Source organism: Pongo pygmaeus, chromosome 14 (assembly GCF_028885625.2).
Source record: "Pongo pygmaeus isolate AG05252 chromosome 14, NHGRI_mPonPyg2-v2.0_pri, whole genome shotgun sequence".
Taxonomy (NCBI): domain Eukaryota; kingdom Metazoa; phylum Chordata; class Mammalia; order Primates; family Hominidae; genus Pongo; species Pongo pygmaeus.
The window spans coordinates 33,928,021-33,950,827 of record NC_072387.2 but is presented as its reverse complement, the minus strand read 5'-3'; the positions used below and the strand labels follow the sequence as shown (position 1 = coordinate 33,950,827).

At 43.7% G+C, this 22,807-nt stretch overlaps 1 protein-coding gene across 8 annotated transcripts in view; it reads right to left on the bottom strand.

Annotated features, from left to right (window-relative positions):
- ATP8A2 (ATPase phospholipid transporting 8A2) overlaps positions 1–22,807 on the bottom strand; it is a 660,817-nt gene that overhangs the window by 550,813 nt on the left and 87,197 nt on the right. For 2 of the 8 annotated variants that reach the window (XM_054446069.2, XM_054446071.2), the window contains exon 2: positions 11,688–11,832. In XM_054446069.2, the coding sequence (XP_054302044.1) occupies positions 11,688–11,832 (145 nt within the window). The other 6 variants (XM_063650660.1, XM_063650657.1, XM_063650659.1 and 3 more) reach the window with 6 other exon arrangements.

The window sequence follows — 22,807 nt, the reverse complement described above, 5'->3', positions numbered from 1 at the left end:
AGACAGAATGAGGAAGATGCAAAACTGGAACCCCTGATAAAACCATCAGCTCTCATAAGATTTATTCACTGCCACAAGAACAGTATGGGGGAAACCAATCATCTCCCACCAGGTCCCTCCCACAACACATGGGAATTATGGGAGCCACAATTCAAGATGAGATTTGGGTAGGGACCCAGAGCCAAACCACATCACTTTCTTCTTCCACATCTTTTCTGGAAAGACACACACCTGGCCATTACACTCTTCTGCATCTCTGCACATGGGGTTCCCCATGTCTGGCCTGCCCTCCCCACCAAGCCTCACCCAAGTTTCCAGGCTGACTCCTACTCATCTTTCAGGCCCAGCTTATTGGTCTCTACCAGCAGCTTTGCCCCATCCTTCTACTTTTCCTGCAGTGCTGCCACTAACCACGCACCCCCAATTCTTGACAGAGAGGGACTGCAATGCTTACCTCACATATACCAAATATACGATTATGAATAGTACTGATCACGATCAGTCTCAGAGTTCCTAGGGCCTAAAGTAAAAGTCAGACTGGGTCTGACCAGATGGCTTTCCTCTAAGGCGGGCCCTAATCAACTGAATTTAAAGGAGGTAGCTCCCAAGTGGGGTTTGGGAAGACACTATCAGAGCTTATATTTATATATACCTCCAAAAAATAAGCTTTCAGGAACATTTATTAAATGCACTGACACTGGTGTCCCAACATAATTCTACGTAATGTGGCTGGAGAGGAACCTCCTTAAATGGGAAGGGTGGGTGGTGCTGTGGACTGAACTGTGTCCTTCCTAAAATTCATATGTTGAAGCCCTAGCCCCCAATGTGATGGAATGCCACTGTTGGGCCCTTTTGGAGATAATTAGGATCAGATGAGGTCATGAGGGTGGGACCCTCAAGATGGGATTAGTGCCCTTATTAGAGACAAAGAGCTCTCACTCTGTCACCCCCTCACTCTCGCTCTTGCTCTTGCTCTTGCTCACTCTCTCTGTTCTGGGAGGACATAGCAAGAAGGCAGCTATCTGCAAGCCAGGGGAGAGCCCACACCAGAACCGGATCATGCTGGCACCCTGATCTTGGACTTCCAGCCTCTAGAACTATGAGAAGATGAACACCTGCTTATGCCCACTGGTCTACGTATTTTGCTATGGCAGCCTGAGCTAATACAGGGATAACAGTGGTACCCTCCCTGTCTGTCTCTCTCCTTACTACTACACATTTCAATTTCCAGGTCCCAGCTAGGTGGAGTCATGGATCACTTTATCTAATTTAAACTAAATTAACCCTCCCAAAAGAAAAAAATGGCTTAAGAATCATACAACAAAACCACAAATTGGAAATTATACTTATTAATAATGCAATTACAAGAGAATAAAAAGCAGCAGAATTGACACATTCCTAGTAAAAGCTCTTTAAAACCATTTTACTAGGTTAAACATTAGGGTAATTTAATCAAATCTGACAAATCGGCCAAAAGCATTCAAAATAATAGAGAAGACTGTGAACAATATGTACTTACATCCACAACTCTTAATGGAGAATCTTGGTAAATACATACTGGGTCTTCAGATAATAACTAACAATGATAGCACATGTATATGAATGTTTTAAATATACATATCAAAGGTTCACGCTAAAAAATTTTATGGGCTGAGTGTGGTGGCTCATGCCTGTAACCCCAGCACTTTGGGAGGCCGAGGAGGGCAGATCATGGGGTCAGGAGATCGAGACCATCCTGGCCAAAATGGTGAAACCCTGTCTCTACTAAAATACAAAAAATTAGCCGGGCATGGTGGCACGCGCCTGTAGTCCCAGCTACTTGGGAGGCTGAGGCAGGGGAATCACTTGAACCCAGGAGGCAGAGGTTGCAGTGAGCCGAGATCACGCCACTGCACTCCAGCCTGGCGACACAGCAAGACTCCAAAAAGAAAAAAAAAAAAAAGTGTTACAAATGGGACATCCAATGAAAAAGTTTTGGAGACCACTGATATAGACAGAGAACTTACATGAGAGTTAGGTCCACTCTCAAGCTGAAGTCTTTTCTAAGCTGAAACCTGCCAACACTCTCCAAAAGCCTTTCATATGGTATACGTTATACATAGACTGAAGATACATAGAATAATCCATCAGAGTGACTAACACCATCCCAAACTCAACTCCAAATCATTTTTAATGACATCTAATATAAAATAGTAAAGGCTTAAAACCTGTGATTTCAGTTTTGAAGAGCTGGCTTTCATTTAAGAGAAAAGAATGGGTCAGCATTTGAATGACCAAACCCAACCTCATGGATTTCAGGAAATTTCTTTGTTAAACATCCCTACATCGCCACAATGGTCAGACCTCTCCTTTTGTTCTCTCTAAGCATTGTCCCTCTTGAAAGGGTTGCTGATTAGCATTTCTGAGTAAGCTTTTGCTGTCTGTTGAGTGACTCAGCTATAAGTAGTAGAACAAACACTTAGATGCAACTTTCTGGATAAGGACACAGAAGTTCACATGACTAAACTGAGCAGAAACAGAGCAGTCTACTTTGCTACCTACTTTTTCAATTTAAGCAACTAGATCAGACATTATGCAAACAAACCCTTGGTGCTGTTTGTGAGCATAGGGAATGTTCTTTGATGCCCCGAGAGCAAGGGTTTTCCCATCTACTCATTACAACAAACATATGAAGATATTGATCCTTTTTTCCTCTGACCATCCTCCCTTCAAAATCATGTCTGTTTCCAATTAAAGACCCAAACATTTACTAAAGTACTCAACAGAAAAACAAGAGTTTAGCATTTCGTTCCTATTCTCAGATACTTCTAGTTGATTTTAAGATTTGTTTAATTTTGAGAAAATAGTATACTTTTTTCTTTTTTGAGATGGAGTTTCACTCTCTTCACCCAGGCTGGAGCGCAATGGTGCGATCTCTGCTGATTGCAACCTCCGCCTCCTGGGTTCAAGCGATTCTCCACCCTCAGCCTCCTGAGTAACTGGGATTACAGGCACCCGCTACCGCGCCTGGCTAACTTTTGTATTTTTAGTAGAGATGGGGTTTCACCATGTTCGCCAGGCTGGTCTTGAACTCCTGACCTCAGGTGATCTGCCTGCCTTGGCCTCCCAAAGTGCTGGGATTACAGGTGTGAGCCACCACACTTGGCCAAAAATTGTATACTTATAGAAGAGTTGCAAAAATAATAGAGTTGACATCTATCCTTCACCCAGTTTCCCCACAATATTAGCATCTTACATCACCATAGCACAATTCTCAAAACTAAGAAAGTAACACTGGCACAACACTAATCCAATTACAGACTTTATTCAAGATTCACCAGTTTTTCCACCAATGTATCTTTTCTGTTCCAGAATCCAATTCAGGGACCAACACAGTACTTACCTGTCACGTCTTGGGTCTCTTCCAATTCTGGTTGAATTTTAATTTGTCTCACAAATCCTGATGCTTAATTCTTTTTAATCAAAGAATCATCAATGCTTCCAAGTTCACATCAGACAATAAGAGTTAACAGAATTCGGGAAGAGGAGAGAGGGGAAATAAATTACTGACCAAAATTCTCAAACCAAATGCCTTTACCTATTTTAAACAGCGGGAATGGCACAGATGTTTTTTTGGTCAAATTCAAACTGGGCTCCATTATCCACCCACACAGGGGTCAACTTGATAAAGAAATCACCATGAAAATCTGTCCTCTTAGACATTTGCCGTTTCCTTAGAAACACCAAATATAAAACTGGCCGAATGCTGACAGGCTTTTCTGTTTCTAAAAATACTCTTCAAGAAAGCTCACACATTCAATGGTTACCTGGAATGTACTATGCCAAAGCTCCCCCAATTCCAATATTTTCGTCTGCAGGATTCCTCAAAAGACTTGTCCAGGGGTGTAAAGCTGATAACAGTTCCCATTACAAGACTCTTCTATGGCATTAATTGCTGCTGGTACATCGAAAATAAGAACTCAGGATTGTTGTGCCATTCACGTTCAGAAAATACAGTGCCTGGCTTGGAAATTAACCAAGTATATCTGCTTCTAAACAAAAAGCAGCACACCCAGAAGGAAAATCTTGAGATTGTTTTCAACATCAGCAATTACTCTTGATAAGGAATACTTTTACCTTTGCCAAACTTGATAAAGACAGCAGTCTCAAATCAGAGATTATGTAACCTTGGTTTTTAAGATAATGATCTTTACATAAACCAAAAAAAGTTATGATTCTGCCAGGCGTCATGGCTCATGCCTATAATCCCAGCACTTTGGGAGGCCAGGGCAGATGGATCACTTGAGGTCAGGAGTTCAAGACCACCTGGCCCACGTGGTGAAACCCCGTTCTCTACCAAAAATTCAAAAATTAGCTGGCCGTGGTGGCGGGTGCCTATAATCCCAGCTACTCGAGAGTCTGAGGGGCAGGAGAATCACTTGAACCCAGGAGGCAGAGGTTTGCAGTGAGTGGAGTTCACGCCACTGCACTCTAGCCTGGCCAATAGAGTGAGACTCCATCTCAAAAAAAAAAAAAAGTTATGATTCTAACTAGGATGCTGGTATTGCTTCTTTGCTAAATTGTAAGCAGCTTGTGCATTAAGACCAGATCCTACATAAATTCTGTAGCATTAAAACATTTAGAGGAGAATTCTTCATCCTCACAGTACTCAATGACATTGGATCTAGTACCACATATATAATCTCTCCCCACTATTCATGGACAAATTGGTTATTGAAGATTATTTTGTTCTTTTTATTCCTTAAGACAAAAATATTCTTTTAGAATTATGATCCCATCTAATTAAACTTAAGGGCTTCTGCACAGCAAAATAAACTATCAACAGAGTGAACAGACAACCTGCAGAATGGGAGAAAATACATGCAAACTATGCATCTGACAAAGGTCTAATATCCAGCACCTGTAAGGAACTGAAACAAATTTATAAGAACAAAATACTAACAACCGCATTAAAAAGTAGACAAAAGATATGAACAAACACTTTTCTAAAGAAGACACACATGCCGCCAACAAACATATGAAAAAAATGCTCACTATCACTGATCATTAGAGAAACGCAAATTAAAACCACAATGAGATACTATCTCACACCACCACCATGGCTATTTAAAAAGCCAAAATATAACATACGCTGGTGAGGTTGCAGAGAAAAGGGAACAATTAAACACTGTTGGTGAGAGCGTAAATTAGTTCAACTATGGTGAAAAGCAGTTTGGAAGTTTTTCAAAGAGCTAATAACCGAACTACCATTCAACTCAGCAATCCTATTACTGGGTATACACCAAGAGGAACATAAGTCCTACTACCATAAAGGCACATGGACTCGAATGCTCACTGAAGCACTATTCACAATAGCAATGACATGGAATCAACCTAAATGTCCATCAACAACAGACTGGATAAAGAAAATGTACATATACACTATGGAATACTATGCAGCCATAAAAAAGAATGAGATCATGTCTTTTGTGGGAACATGGAATGAGGGGGAGACCATTATCCTTAGCAAACTAACAGGAACAGAAAATCAAATACCACACATTCTCACTTACAAGAGGGAGCTAAATGATGAGAACTCATGAACACAAAGAAGGAAACAACAGACACTGAGGCCTACTTGAGGGTGGAGGGTGGGAGAAGGAAGAGGTGCAGAAAAAACAACTATTGAGGCCGGGCACAGTGGCTCACACCTGTAATCTCAGCACTTTGGGAGGCCAAGGCGGGTGGATCACCTGAGGTCAGGAGTTTGAGACCAGCCTGGCCAACATGGTGAAACCCCATCTCTACTAAAAATACAAAAATTAGCCAGGCATGGTGGCACATGCCTGCAATCCTAGCTACTCAGGAGGCTGAGGCTTGAACCCAGGAGGCAGAGGTTGCAGTGAGCCAAGATTGCACCACTGCACTCCAGCCTGGGTGACAGAGTGAGACTCCGTCTCAGATAATAATAATAATAATAATAACTATTGAGTACTAGGCTTAGTATCTGGGTGATGAAATAATCTGTACAACAAACCCCTATGACATGAGTTTACCTATATAACAAACCTGAACACACACCCCGAACCTAAAATATAAGTTAAAACAAAACAACCAAAAAACAAGGTTAAAAAAATTAGGATCTCAGCATTAATATTATAAACAATGATACTGTACCAACCTAGCATACAGTGCTCAATTCCTTTTTCTGTAAAGGTAATATTCTTTTTTTTTTTTTTTTTTTTTGAGACAGAGTCTTGCTCTGTCGCCCAGGCTGGAGTGCAGTGGCACGATCTCGGCTCACTGCAAGCTCCGCCTCCCGGGTTCACGCCATTCTCCTGCCTCAGCCTCCCGAGTAGCTGGGACTACAGGCGCCCACCACCACGCCCAGCTAATTTTTTGTATTTTTAGTAGAGACGGAGTTTCACCGTGTTAGCCAGGACGGTCTCCATCTCCTGACCTCGTGATCTGTCCACCTCGGCCTCCCAAAGTGCTGGGATTACAGGCGTGAGCCACCGCGCCCGGCCCTGTAAAGGTAATATTCTATTTAAAATTTACCTTGGCAAAGCCAACAAAAATTTATCAAAAATTTATATGAAGTAATTTTCCTTTAAGGCAAACCAACCTGAAGAAATGCAGTAACTTGACAAAGCTCAAGTTATCACTGTAATGAAGTTTTTGCTAGCTAAAACGCCCACCTGAAATGAATGAGTCATTCAAAACTGAGTAACTGTAAACATTCCTAACTAGCTTTGAAGACCTCATTTCAAATATTGAAGAAAACTGCCTTATGACTTTGAAATTCACTATTTCAAATGGTATGCTGATAATCACATAGAAAGATTACATATGTCTGATAGTGATGACATAAGTATTGCTCATTCCTTTGATCAGCACATTATTTCAAGATTTTTCTGGGGGAAAAAAACATTATAACTTTAAACATTTTTGAAAATTTAGATATATAAAATTAAAAATTCACCACCAGTTTCCTCTAAACAGTGAGCTTTTGTAAGTATTTAATATTTAACTTAAAAGGATATGAGGCTATTTATACAAAATGTCCAGGGAAATCTATGGAAATACAAAGTAAATTTGTGGTTCCTTAGGGGTGGGGGGAGGAAGGGATGGGAGATGATAGCTAGAGTATAATATTTCTTTTGGAGGTGATGAAAATGTTCCAAAATTGACTGTGATAATAGTTGCACAACTCTATGAATATATTAAAAATCACTGAATTGTATACTTTAGATGGCTGAATTATGCACTAAAACCTTCAAAACATTTGAAAGGAGATAAGATTGTACACTTCAGGAAAAGGAGATCTTGTTAGGTGGACACATACATAATCTTACATATGTATATAAACATTGAATCCCATTAATTACTATTCATTTCTAGAGGATGAAGGAAGTTATTATCCTCATTGTTAAGGTCCTAGAAAATCAGTCCCTGGTAGAAAAAGACCACTTCATAATTCTCCATCATGATGGTAATCTGAATTCATTGACTTCAATAATGAAAGACTTAATAAACCTACCACAGACTTCAGATCAAACACTGGTGGGATTTTCAGTGTCAAGAACAAGAACAAGGTTTGGTGAGACATCTATATACATAGCACAGTCCCTCCCAAAAATTCAACGAATTGGCCAGAATTTGGAGTTCTCATGTAGTGCATTCCCCTGGGGGTGCTAAGGCCACAGTGGACCCCAGAGGGGACCTCACTCCTGCTTTCTAGGCATTTCCCCAGACCCACCCTCTTTCTTCAGTCACGTCAATTCCATTCCAGTAACCTTGGCCCATAGAATTCCTGTCCTGAATGACAGCATGCCGCCCCTCACTGCCCTCCCTTCCTCTGCTTCAAACTCCCACTCCTAGTCAAACGCCAGCTGCCCAGAAAGGCAAGCGCAGAGCAACTGCTATAATCCAGAGGGTTTCAAACCAAAACCGGCTTAGGGTTGAGGAAAGTAGGGGAGAGAACTCTGTTCCAGAGAGGACAGGCCTGCCAAGGGGTACAACAAGGTAAGTCAGACAGCCCTGAGTCAGCAGACTAGTCTGAGCCTCATCTATCCCATGTGGTCCCTTCTTTTCCAAAAGCTCAATTTAGGGGCAAAGGAACTGGAATAAACTCTCCATGCCCCTGACTCTAACAAAACCATTAACCTTTTCTCCAGAAAAATTATATTAAAAAACAAATTATTTATCCTTTTATAAAAATATTCCTTTGAATAGCTTCACTAACTTTTAGCAAACATTCATGGCCAAGATAAAAGGCCTTATTTTTAAAAATCAATATTGTCATAAAACTTGAGTTCGGTAACATTAAAGTGCTAAAATAACATGGCTTGACGTTGTCTAAAATCCTTAAACCATAATGCTAAGAAGCTTTACAATCATTTTTTTTTTTTTTTTTTTTTTTTTTGAGACGGAGTCTTGCTCTGTCACCCAGGCTAGAGTGCAGTGGTGCGATTTGGGCTCATTGCAATCTCTGCCTCCTGGACTCAAGTGATTCTTGTGCCTCAGTCTCTCGAGTAGCTGGGACTACAGGCAAGCACCACCACGCCTGGCTAATTTTTGTATTTTTGGTAGAGATGGGGTTTTGCCATGTTGGCCAGGCTGGTCTCAAACTCCTGGCCTCAAGTGATCCACCCACCCTGGCCTCCCAAAGTGCTGGGATTACAGGTGTTAGCCACTGCATCTGGCCTATAATCAATTTTTTAATGAACTACAAGTCACTGATAACCATTAGTAATTCCTATTTAAACACAGAGTCAAGGTGAACCAAATACTCAAAGGCCATTTTAAAGAACGTCAAGGACCACATTTTAATTTCTTAGACCCTAACCAGTGCATGCGGAAACTTACACTCACAGTATAAGCCATGAACTCAGAAATTATATGAATTTTAATGTATTTCAACTAATTCAATTATATACTTATATAAAGCTTTAAATACAATAGTTGGTAACTGCCTACTTTATTCCTCACCAACCCACTGTACATCCTCAACTTACTCTGCCTCTCTCAAAACAGTACAGATGAAACTGCACAGCAGGCAGCTACTCGGAATCCCTCTGACTAATAATACAATCAGTCTGGGTCAGCTTTCAGTCTTGATTACAGAACAGGTAGTAAAGCTCCATTATCAGTGCTCTTAAAAATCTTTACCTTCCAGCTGGGCATGGTGGTTCATGCCTGTAATTCCAGCATTTTGGGAGGCTGAGGCAGGTGCATCGCCTGAGGTCAGTAGTTTGAGACCAGCCTGGCCAACATGGCGAAGCCCCGTCTCTATTAAAAATACAAAAATTAGCTGGGCAGGCGCCTGTAATCCCAGCTACCTGGAAGGCTGAAGCAGGAGAATCACTTGAACCCAGGAGGCGGAGGGTGCAGTTAGCCAAGATCATACCACTGCACTCCAGCCTGGGGGACAGAGCGACTCCGTCTCCAAAAAAAAAAAAAAAAAAAAAAAAAACTTTACCTTCCATTAAAACAAAAGAATTTAGAGAAAAACAAAGGCCTCTATTTTTTTTCTCCCAGTCTTAAGCATGCACAAATGGATAACAAAATTAAAGGAATTAATAGAAATTAAGCAAAAATACAACTTGAAAACACACTAAAGTTTAAAAAGAAAAGTAGCTCTTCAAATCCCATATCCTTATACAGTACATATCTTTTAGAAAATCATCTTTTTGAAAGCAATTCAATAGAAACACATATGAGAAGGTGTGAAGAAATGGAACTACATGAGCAGTGCAGGTTTCCAAATGGTTTAGGTAAATTCACAGAGTTGTGCAACCATCACCCCAAAATGAAACCCCATCCACATTCACAGTCATTCCCCATTTCCCCCCAACCTTTTCTCTCTTCCTCAGCCCCAGGAACCACTAATCTACCTCATAACTCTATAAATTTGCCTCTTCTGGATACTTCATATAAATGGAATCATGTACTGTGAGGCCTTTTGTGACTGGCTTCTTCCACTTAGCATAATGCTTTCAAGTCTCATCCATGTTGTAGAATGTGTCAATATTTCATTCCTTTTTATGGCCCAATAATATTTCACTGTATGGATATACTTCATCTTATTTATTCATTCATCAGCTGATGGACATTTAGATTATTTCTACTTTGGGGCTATTCATAATAATGCTGCTGTGAAATATATGTGTACAAGTTTTTGTGTGGACGTAGGTTTTCATTTCTCTTGGGGAGATATACCCAGGAGTAGAATGGCTAGGTCATATGGTAACTTTACATTGAACCTTTTGAAGAACTATCAAACTGTTTCCCAAGGCAGCTCCATCATTTTTACTGTTTTCCAAAGCAGCTCCATCGTTTTTCATCCCCATCAGCAATGCATGAGGGTACCAAGTTCTCTAAATCATTGCCAATACTTGTTATTTGTCTTTTTGATTGGAGCCACCCTAGTTTGTGAAGTGGTAACTCACTGTGGCTGATGCTCTGTATCTTAAACGAAGCCCAGACATTCTGAAATGGGGACTCAGCTACTCTTCCAAGTTACACTTTTAAGTATAAAATATGCCCAACTGTCATTCTTAAAACCCAAAATAAAGCTGCATAATCTAACACTCATTTAATAAGTGAAAATTCCACCTCCATATAATATGCACCATTATTATACCCCAATAATGTCCAACAGCCTGACCTTTCTAAATAAAGATGTCAGGCTAAGTCGTTTGTACAAGTGTTAGTGCAGTAGTGGAATACTTAAACATATAACAACAAAGTTTTTGTCTTCCAAAAAAGAACACTGGATTGGAACTCAGGTTTGTCAATAATCTATGTGTAACCTGATAAATCACTGAACTTCTCTACACCCAAGCATGGTGTTCTGAGCAGCTCACAGAACTACATCCTCTGAAGTCTCTCCCAGATACAAAGTTGTTTAAGCCTGAAAGTTTAATGAAATTTGAAAATGTACGAACACCCGTGCTAAAGAACTAGCTTTGCACAGCAGAAAAAAATTTTACCCTTAGTAGTCAGATGGGCTGGGTTCAATTTCCAGCCCTGCCATTTAGGAGCTGTATGACGATAGGTACATTATTTAGCATCTCTATATTCCAGTCTCCTGGCCTGCTTCAAGAAGTTATGAAGATTCACTAAGCTGCTATAGTTAAGGTGTGTGACATAGCGGCCAGCAAAAGTAGACATTTAAACGCTAGCTTCTGTCCATCTTTCTGCTAACTCTGGGCAAAGTTTCCCAGCAAATGAAGACCTCTTAACAATTGTCGTGGACCACTGAGAACTGAATGTGAGTCCTTGTGACTTGTGGGATTCCCTTATGAAGCACGTCCCCCATAGTATGGTCTAAAAATTGCTAAAGAGGGCTATCAACTGGCTTAAAACAAGGCTAGAAGGGGGTTCCGGGAAGGAAGCCCAGGGATGAAAAGAGCAGAGACCGCATTTTTGTCGGTGACATTAGAGTGAAAACTTCTCAGGGCTCAGAGGCAGGCTGGGCGCAGAACGGATGCGCAGGAGAGGACGGTGAGGGCTGCATTCGCATGACCCTACTGGAAGCGCGGGGCTGCACCGCGGGCTAGTGGGGTGGGGAGGGGGCAGGCGAAGGCTCTGGGGGAGATGGATGGGGGCCGGCCAGGTGCGCGGCCAAGCCCCGCGCACGAGGACGAGCCCCTTCCCAGCTGTGACTCCACCGCCTTCCGCGCGAGCCGGCCGCCTTCTCCTACCTGATCTGGTTGTCGCGGAATTTGTTGAGATGCGGTTGGTTGAGGTAAATGGTGCGGGCGGGTGCCTCCAGCTGGTCTCCAACAGACGTGGCCCGGGACATCTCATCCTCTGCCTTCTTATAGCCCAAAGAAGAACGAACAGGTCCTGCAGAGACAGGGCGCAGGCAGAGAATACGACACAAAGAAGTCAACCGCCAGGCGGGAGGCTGCGAGCGCGGGCCGCGGGCGGGCGGCCACCGGCGGGGAAGGATGCTCGGGTGAGGCGGGCGCCGCCTATGTACCTTGGCTCCCCCTGGAGACGCCGCCGCCGCCCCCGCCGCAGCCACGGCCGGCCCCGCCCCCGGCCCCGCCCACGCCCACGTCCACGCCCCGCGCCGCCCCCGGCGCTTGTGGAGCGAGCCCCGCCCCGGGAGAGCGGCCCCCAGCTCCTGCGCTCCCTCCCTGCAGGGACCGGGCCGGGCTGGACGCCCAAGCTGCTTGCCGGGCCGGGGAGGGCGACCGCGCGGGGACGGCGGGGTCGCCAAGGCCAGCGGCACCCCCAGCCATCTGGCCGAGCGTACCCTCTAGTCCCGGGAACTGAGCTCTGGAACTGGGTTTTCTGGGATCCTTTGATCTTCCTTAGGAACAGAGACAGCAGCAATGGGAATGCGCCCTGCAAGCAGCCACCGCAGAAGGAGATGGCGAAAGCACACCTCTGGGCGCTAAAAATGGGCTTCCCAGACCCCAGGGTGAAGAGCTCGCTCCCACCATTGTCTGCAAGGGATCCGCCGCTCTTCTCCCTACACGCACTTGGAGACCTGAGGGCAGTAGCTGTCCCAACCCCAGCTCTGGACCAGCGCGCGAGCTTTCGTTTTATTGCTTAAATTACCGTTTCTGTGGTTACGTGGCAAGCCAGCCTAGCTCAAGATTTGATTTCAGTCCTATGGGTCAAGACTTTTTGGGTGGACCCAAACCCCTGCCCCCCAATAACCTTCACTTGAGACGTTCCAGCCTAAACCTAGAGAAGGATCCAGTTATTACTGAAACTGGTACCCGCACGTAGATCTTCACCTCATCTCCAACTCCAAGGCAGCATCCCTTGTTAGAAGGGGCTGCCCAGCTTGAGAAGTGACCTTCAGAGGAGAGGCGTCTGAGGTAAAAGATCACAGAAAAATTAATACTCTACAGATGAAGCCTTATTTTGTTTTTCTTAAATATACATTCGTCCTCTAATACCTGCCACGCTTTCCAACTATCAAAGAAACGGACGTTGCACATCATTAAAAAACTGACATCTTGGCCGGGCACGGTGGCTCACGCCTGTAATCCCAGCACTTTGGGAGGCCAAGGCGGCCGGATCACGAGGTCAGGAGATCGAGACCATCCTGGCTAACACGGTGAAACCCCATCTCTACTAAAAATACAAAAAATTAGCCGGGCAAGGTGGAGGGCGCCTGTAGGCCCAGCTACGCGGGAAGCTGAGGTAGGAGAATGGCGAGAACCCCGGGGGTTGGAGGCTGCAGTGAGCTGAGATCGCGCCACTGCACTCCAGCCTGGGCGACAGCGAGACTCGTCTCAAAAAAAAAAACGAAAAAAAAACTAACATCTTACGCAAGTAAACCTTCACTTCCCTCTTACAAAGAATACTTTTCACTGTCATAGAGAAACACTTTTAAAGAGAAAGTTTTGGCTACATCATCTTTTTAAAGTGATTAGAAGGATGATAATCCTTATCCTAAGAAAGGGACAAGCGAAATGTAAACTGGTTTACTGAAAGCTGACATATTATTCTGAATATTAAGTAAGAGTTAAGTCTGAAGTGGGCTAAGGCTTCTCCCTTCACCTAGATGGGGACGCCTAGTGGGTGCAGGCTCCAGGGCTCAAGCCAGGTCCCTGGTCACAGGTCAGGCACACTCCAGTTTTCCTCTTGCTTTTTGCGTGTGCCCACAGCACCCTGGCTATTCCTCACTCAGACAGGATCCCTCATCTCCTTCCCTCCAACCTCCCACTCTCTGGGGTCTTTCTGGCTCCATGGGACACTGCTTGGTCGTCTACTCAACAACAAGCGGCAGCAGAGAGCCAGAATCCCTTCTTCCAGACTGTCTGGCCCACCAGCTGGGGCTCCCGGACTTCAATCAGGGAAGGCCAGGTGTTGGAGCATTTGCTGATGTAAGACAGATGGAGAATATTTTTGAAGCTAGCCTATATGGAAGTACTGCTTTTCTCTCTGCCCACTTACCCTGCCTTGTCGTCCTCCACAGTACCAGATATCATCATTACCTGATTTTATTTATGGAGGCTCTGTCTCACTGCACCCAGGAGCCCAAGCTCCAGGACAGTAGGGACAGGCTGGGTTCACTGAACAGTGCATGGTCAAAGTGGTCCATTGCTCACCTAGTGGCTCTCAGTTCCCCTGTGCATTAGTATTACCAGTGCAACTTTCACAATGTATTAGTTCCTGGGCCCTACCCTCTCAGATTCTGTGGTCACTGTGTTTTGTTTCTAAAGCTCACTAAGTGATGCTGATGAGCACCCAGTCAGGATCACTTGTTAGATGCCGCTGAGAACACAAAAACAAAAGATCAAGTTCCTGCCCTTGAAAATGTTCCCTCAATTAAGGCATGAAGGTGTAACCATGGTTACTTACCAGTGTGTGACTAAGAGTGGGCCCAAAGGTGCTAAGGAGGCTCAGAGGTCAGCAGCCTCTTTGTGCTGGGAGGGCAGGTGGTGGAATAGATTCTGAGTACAGACAGAAGAGCCTGGCAATGTGAGTGAGGTGTGGATTAGGAAAGGGAAGGGCATTGGAGGAAAGGGAAGGGCATTGTGGGCAAGGGCAAGAAGAGCTTAAGCAAAGGCCCAAGCAGACAAAATTGTATCGGGGCCAACTGAAAAAACAAATCAACCCTGAGGGTCCAAATTGGGAAAAAGCAGAAAAAAAGTTCACCAAAAAAATAGCCTGTGGCCAGACTGTGGATGACTCAATGCCAAGCAAAGAAGCTAGAATTTCATCCTGAAGGTCACAGGAGATCGCAGGAAGTTTCTGAGCAGGAGAGAAGAGCATCTGACAGTGACGGCAAAGGGGCAACAGCAGGAGAGAATTTTTAGATAAGGGGACCAGGTAGGAAATTAATTCTACAATCTAGAAGCAAGATGATAAAAGCGTGAATTACATGGAGGTTGGGATAAAAGGATGGACATGAGAAACATCTGAAGAGAAAACCCTGAGCTGGGCATGGTGGCTCATGCCTGTAGTCCCAACACTTTGGGAGGCCAAGTTGGGAGGATGCCTTGAGCCCAGGAGTTCGAGTCCAGCCTAGGCAACATAGGAAGACCTCATCCCTACCAAAAAAAAAAAAAAAAAAAAAGAAAGAAAGAAAACTCTGCAAGATTTCTGGGGATGTGAGGTTTAAATGTGTGCACCAGAAAAGGAAGAAACACGAGACCACTGAGGTTTGAAGAAGACTGGGACAGAAAAAAAAATCACTGATAGAAATAATAACCAGAACAATAACTTTTCCAAACAAGAATTTAGATGTTGGATAACAAATATTGGAGTGAAAAAAATTATTGACACGAGTAAATAGTGATGACAGAATGAAGTGGAATAATGTCTCCCACTTACCTACCTAGCATGTTTCAGGCCAACACAGCTTTCTATACCACAACAGGGAAAACCTTGGGATTTTTTTCCTGGGTAGAAATAGTTATACCACCCCGCACCTGTCCCTAAGATTCAGATAAATTTTTTCTACCTCAGTGGCCTCATCTCGACCTAACCCTGTATTAGAAAAAAGATATTTTCCAAAAAAATTTGTGGAAAACATATTGCCTAAGGAAACATTATACCTTCTACAGCAAAGCACATTATGACTAAGGTTTCATGAGATAATTGTGAGTTAATGCATTTTGCAAATACTACCACAGAAAATGAGTATATGCTTACACCTCCACCATTTAAACAGGCGCTGTGTCAGCAGAGAGTGGGAGTTCAATAAATATCTATTAGTTGAGAAAGAAACCAAAGGGAAGGGAAAGAACTGAGAGAACAAGAGTAAGCAAAGAGAAAAGCACTAAATTTGCCCCCACCCTGCAAAGTGGAAATGCAGACAAGACAGTGGAAGGTCAAGGCCGTGAGGGCAGAGACTTCCTCTTGTTCACAGCTCTATCCCTGGATAGAGTGCCCTGGATCATGCCTAGCACACAGTAGACAGTCTGAAAGAATATGTCAAATGAATACATAAGAGGCTAATGTAGACCCAGCCGCTGAACCAGCTGCTCCCTTGTCTGTCTCCCTTGAACCAGACCTCTTTCCTCATACAAGCCAGGGAGCCCATCAGCTGGGTCATACCGTGCAATCCCATCTACTTGTTACAGCTCTTTGGACCAGGGATGGTTACTTGGTCCAAATTGGGCCACCAAGGGTCTCTCTTCTGGGAACTTTGACATGGGAACTCGTAGGGACCATTTCTGCATGTGGCTGGCCTATTAACATATACACACCAGGTCTCTAGATGGCCGTCTTCTACCCTCTGAGTGGACCAGGAGACAGAGAAAGGATTTTTTTTTTTTTTTTTTTTGAGATAGAGATGAGGCAGCAGTTTTTTGGGTCCTAGGTCCAGTCCTCTCCGAGATCCCAGCTGCATTAGGGGGTTTGGGTTCCATGAGCCACCACTGGATCATTCTATAAACTTCTCATAACCACGTATCTTAACTAGTATGGTAAAGCAGTATGCAGAGAACCTGTTTTCCCTATAAGATGGAAAAGCAAGAAGGGTTAAAGAGGAGGGACAAATTCCTATTCATCTGTAGATCACCACCAGGTGCCCAGGATTTTAGATAATCTAGCACAGATGCTGTTAAATGCTACAACCCAGACCCAGGAGGCTGAATCTGGCAGAGGAAAGTCTTCACAGCAACACCTGGGCCAGTAGGTTTTGATGAAGCCCCAAAGTGGGTGGGAAGTGCAGGACTAATGAGATAAGCACCCCTGTCCTCCTCCTCCTGCCTTCAGAGTTTCTGCCCGGGGTTGGAGAAAGAACAGAATGTTAGGAAATGAAGAGAGATGGTAGAGAATGCCCACCAGAGACCAGCAATAAGAGGACAGGTGAAGAACAGGGAAGGGCAGAGCAGAGCAGATCAGTTACAGTAGATACACCAGTGACCCACAGAAGCATGAGGGGGTGGAAGGGGAGGGACACGCACTCAGCAGCTCACCTTCCGCCAGCTCTAGCTCTCTGGTTGATGTCTCCTCCATGCACTTTGTTCACTTCATTGTACAAAACGTATATTTTCATATTTTCAACCCTCTAACCACATGATTGGTCATGTTTTTCATTTTACTGAATGACTCAAATTCCTCATCGTTTCACTCACTTGGAATGTGTGTGTGGCAATAAGAATGTGGAAGTCACTGGTGAGGAAGCAAGGACAATGATGGACCTCACATTGTCAGGGGAGCAGGTAAAAGTGAGGACAACACCTAATTTCTATCCATTACATAAACAAATTCCATGGAGATGGTTTTGGGGAAGAAAATGAAAAATGCTGACAGGTTTTGGAAATTTGTTCCAATATATTAAATATTGTAATAATATGTATGTATTTATTTATTTATGATAACTTTTATGTAACATACACAAATAAAAGCATAAACTAAATAGGTCAGGGAGTTAAGAACTTCAAATAAGGGAGTAAACACGAAAGAAGAGTTAACATAAGGGCAAATTATTATTGTTTCATTGCCTTAAGTAACACAGAAACAAAATCCTTCACTCCAAACTGCAGTATTTTCACCCTAACTTAATTCAAAATGTTTAAAACTCCAAAAGATGCTTGAGACACATCTAGTCCATTTCCCTGGCAAAGTTTCACTATCTCAAAAAAAAAAAAAAAAAAAAACAACTTCGGAAAGAAATACCTTCATCTTCCTTCCTACACCAGCCACACAGGCCACCCTCATCATCCTCCCAACGCCAGTCACACAGGCCACCCTCATCTTCCTCTCGACACCAGTCACACAGGCCACCTTCATCTTCTTCCCAATGCCAGTCACACAGGCCACCCTCGTCTTCCTCCCAACGCCAGTCACACAGGCCGTCCCACGTCAGTCAGTCTGTAACTGTGCTCCATACGCACAGAATGAAAAGTCAAGGTGGAGTCAGACCCGGCTCGGACACTTGTGCAATAATATGTCTGGTCTTTGTCTTCAGTTTCTGTAAGGGAGCCTCTAAACCCCTGGAATTTCGCAGTGATAGGAGCATCTTTGCTATTCATGGTGGGTCCCTCTGTGCGCTCCTCAGTTCCTGCTAAGATGATGACTCATGGTGGGTTGCTAGATGGTTTAAGAATGGGGTCCAGCCATCCCAGAAAGGCCAATCATGTGGTTAGAGGGTTGGGGGTTTCAGCCGGGTGATTCAGCCTGACCTTCCAACCTCTGGGGAGGGGAAAGGGGGATGGAGGTTGAATTCATGTGACCAATGATCCAATTAATAACGCCTACATAATGAAACCCCAATAAAAACTTGTGGACACTGAAACTCAGGGGAGCCTCCCAGGTTGGTGATTCACATCAATATGCCAAGAAGTGACACATCTTGAAGACACAGAAGCTTCATGTTCAGGACCTTCCCAGATCTCAACCTCTGTGTCTCCAATTGGCTGGTCCTGACTTGTATCCTTTGTAATAAAACTGTAACCATAAGTGTAGCATTTTTTCTGAGTTCTTTGAGGAGTAGTAGGAACCTTTGAATGTGTAGCCAGTTGGTCAGATGTGCAGGTGGTCTGGGAACCCCACAGCCTGCAGCTGGTTGTTGAAGCATGGACAGTCTTCTAGAGGACTGCGCTCTTAACCTGTAAAGTCTGACCTCACTCCAGGTAGTTGGTGTTAGAACTGCATTGCACACATTTCTCTGTGAACTCTAGAATCATAGAGCCAAAAGGGAAATCTTATTATCAGTCACAAAACCATATTAGCTCAAATGAAAGATATGATTAGAAGCCAGATCTGCAGAAACTTGAATCCGATTCTCCTTTAATAGAACAGGCTGCTTCTTGTGAGCTTAGGTAAGCAGGCTACCATCTGAGCCTTGGTTTCTTCATCTGCAAAATAGAAATCGATTACATAAATCAAGGGTTGGCAAATTTTTCTGTAAAGTGTCAGTTGGTTAATATTTTAGGCTTTGTGGGCCACATATGGTCTCTGTCTCATAGTCTCCTTCTTTCCCCTCCTCCTCCTCCTCCTCCTCTTCGTCTTCTTCTTCTTCTTCCTCTTCCTCTTCCTCTTCTTCTTCTTCTTCTTCTCCTTCTTCTCCTTCCTCACACATCTTTAAAAATGTAAAAACCAGTCTTACTTTACAGGCCATGGTTTGCTGAGCCCTTATATAAACGAAGTTCTTTTGTAGTTCACAACCTGATTATATCCCAACTCCCATCTCAAGGAAATAATCACTTAAATTTCTATTAGCTGAAATTTCCTGGTAAACATAGGTATTCAAACTGTTACTACATGAGTTAAGAAGTTGGTTATGTCTTTTTTCCAATGTTTTAGGTACTTGAAAAGTATGTAAAGGTAGCTTTCTCTTTGCCCCCAGAAAAATCTCTAGGAAAACCGTGCAGTCATTGCAAAGCCTTCGTAACATGAAGCACGTGTGCATGCATATACCCATACGTTCCACTCCTCAAAAGAGTTTCAAGTTCAACTATGGCCTCTACCCCATATTTGCAAAGATGTTTTATAATCCTTCAGAACACAGGCACATCAAAAGCAGTTCAGCCACTGGGGAAGCACTGGGCTGATTATTTCTCCTAATCAAACAGACACAATGAAAATGCTGGTAAATGCAAAATGTGATTATTTTAGCCTTGGCAGACACATTTCGAAGGCCTTTTCAAGACCCTCCTTTGCACAAACCGCATCTCTCCAAATATAGCATCTGCAATCCACTTCTACCCAAGAATTCAAAAGAAATAAACACAAAGGGAAAGCGACACTGATGGGTCAGGATTTCTTATTACTGCAAATACTTGTTGGTTTCTTTCTTTTTTTCAGATCAGAGAAGATGAAAAGAGAAGTAACAGGCCATGGATTCTTTATGATTTAAAATATTGTTGGCTATGGAATGCATTCAGTTATTGAGCACCTCCTAGATAGAAGGCATTTTGTGAAGTAGTGGGTAGGGAGAGGGGCATAAGCTTCCATTTTTACAGCAACAGAGAGCAAGAAATGTGGAAATTCAAAGCACAAAAGATGGCTGCCAGTCTCAATGGGGGCCAAAGAAACAGAGCGATTTCATTCAGGAAGCCATTTGAAGTAGGCTTATAAGAATGATTATGATTTGGCTGTGCAGAGAAAGAGCAGAGCATTGCAGGTGTAATTGTGTGTGAGCAGGGACACGTGCTGGTGATACTTTATTTACAACCTAGTTGGCTCTAGCACAGTGGGTGAAAGTTGAGCCACTGTAATTTGAAGCCTTGTTTCCAATAAGTACAGCAATATACACTGGCTTCTGTTCCTCAAAACCCATTTTATACCTTAGATGTATTAAATTTATCCTGTAAATGAAATGAAGACAAATGTGCTTTTAAGGAAATGTATTTCATATCTAAAACCAAAAAAAAGAAAAGCTATGTTTCAAACACTCAACTCAGAGTAATTTTTCATGTGGATTGGATTGGTCGAGGTTTAAAAATACAAGTCCAGTTACTTCTCCTTAGCAACTTCCTCTGTTGCTAGGATAGACATTCTCCATTGCTCCTAGGACCCCAACACTGGCCCAAGTTAGGGACACCAACTTTAAAATCTCATTGCTGATTCAATATGCATGAACACCATCTTTGAACAGCTAATCTAGGAGAGGCGCAATTTCCTTTGAAGTTGTGGTTTGCCTGTCCTAAGCATATTTTGTTTGTTTGTTTTTGTTTGTTTGAGACGGAGTCTGGCCCCGTTGCCCAGGCTGGAGTGCAATGGCGCAATCTTGGCTTACTGCAACCTCTGCCTCCCAGATTCAAGCAATTCTCCCACCTCAGCCTCCCAAGTAGCTGGGATTATAGGCACCCACCATCATGCCCGGCTAATTTTTGTATTTTTGTAGAGATGGGGTTTCACCATATTGGCCAGGCTGGTCTTGAACTCCTGACCTCAGGTGATCCGCCCACCTCAGCCTCCCAAAGTGCTGGGATTACAGGCGTGAGCCACTGCATCCAGCCTTGTCCTAAGCATTTTGAAGACCCACACAGCTTGGCCAAAGGCACATGGCTTCACTGCAACCAACCCCATAGCCAGCCCACCTCCTCAGTGACATCAGTGACCCCTCTCCTGCTGCTCCTGAACCCCACCCATGATGACCTTCTTTCCTCAAGACGTCAGCTCTGTTCCTTCTCCAGAGACCTGGTACTTGCTTTTCCTTCACCTAGACTATCATTCCCTAGTCTTTGCTAACTCACTTCTTCCTGTCACTCAGGCATCAGCTTAAATGTCACTTCCCCACAGAAGCACTTTGTGACCACGCCCTAGCTACAGCATTCCCCTTCTCACTTATTCCCTAACACCACACATTATTTCTTCCATGGCACATACCACTCCATAAAATGTGTGTGTTCATTTTCTGTCTTCCAACATTCTCTAGGAGCTCCAGGAGGGCAGGACCCATGCTCGTCTTCATCACCTCTGTATCCCCAGGAAATGGGATGCAGAAGTCATTCAGTAAACATGTTTGACGAGTGAATCAAGCGAACACAAAATTTCACATTCTGTCATAAGTGGACAGAGAAAAATGCAATTCTTTAAATTTAGTCTGCAACTAATCTGACCCACCTCCTAAGGCATCATCCTGTATAAATAGCTGGGAAAAAATGGAAATGTCCAGTTTTGTTTGCAGCTCAGTCCAATGTGAAAAGTTTAAGTAAGGGGTATTCAGTCTTCCTTGAATAAGGACGCTTTAGCTCCTAAATCACTTCATCCTCCTCTGGCTTCTCTCTTGAAAATGGTGCTGGATCCATGGAGGGTAGAGATGGGGGCGTGGGGAATAGTTGGGATCCTTACACATAAATGCCTTCTGCCTCCTCTGGTCTGCAGAATGACATCCCTAGTCCCCTTGCTGGCATTTGGGTTATGTCTGTGACTGGTCTGGCTTGGCTTTGTCAAAGGGCATCTGTGTTCCCTAGATGGCTCTGCCTCACCTGGGCTCCCTCTGCAGAGACTACAGCATCTGCTGTGCTCTCTCTGCCACCTTCTGTCAGCCTCATTCCACAACCCTACCAAGCCAGGCCCCAGAGAGGCCCCAGGAGCTTTCAGATTAGCTCCCAGACCACATGGGAAGCACAAGTGGGCAGTTCAAGAAAACAGGACCTCCCTGTTGCTCCTCAGTATTATCATCACTTATCCCACACACCTCATCTCTCCGACTGGGAAAACTTTCCCCAGGGAGAGAAACATCAAGGCGTATCTCATTACATTGCTTTCTTTCCTCCTCCTGCCTTCCACTCTACCTTCTGGAAATCAAAAACAGGCAAGTGTTTTAATGCACTTCCCTCATGCCATTCTTCCAGATTCCAAACACTCCTTAAAATTACAGTGGCTGGAATTGCAGGTGCACCCCAACACATGCAGCTTCTGCAGGGCATGGTGAGTGCACCTATAAATTCCAGCTACTCAGGAGGCTGAGGTGGGAGGATTGCTTGAGCCCAAGAGTTTAAGGCCAGCATGGGCAACATAGCAAGACCCTCATCTCAAAATCAAAAAACCTGCTCAGGTATCTCTTCTTCAATGTGGAAAATGTTGAGAGTCAAGCCATCCAACTCTTGTAAGTGTGAGATATTTATAATATAACTATATAATGCAGATTAATATATACAATTAAGTATTGTATGTATTTCAAAGAAGAATTAGTCTACAAAGTCTCCTCGTAAACAAAAGGCTGGCTTGCCTAATCCTGCTATTTTTGAAAGACAAACAATGAAAACATCTTGATGTTTCTCTTGACATTCCTTCTAATCTTTCTTGGGGAGGTGGAGGCTCCAAGCAGATGGAAGTCAGCAGTCAGGTACAAGAGAAAAACACATTCATTTGCTTCAACTATTGCCCCAGTTTCTCATGCCAATCAGCCTGTCCTGTTTGCTTACAATCACTGGTCATATGAACCCAA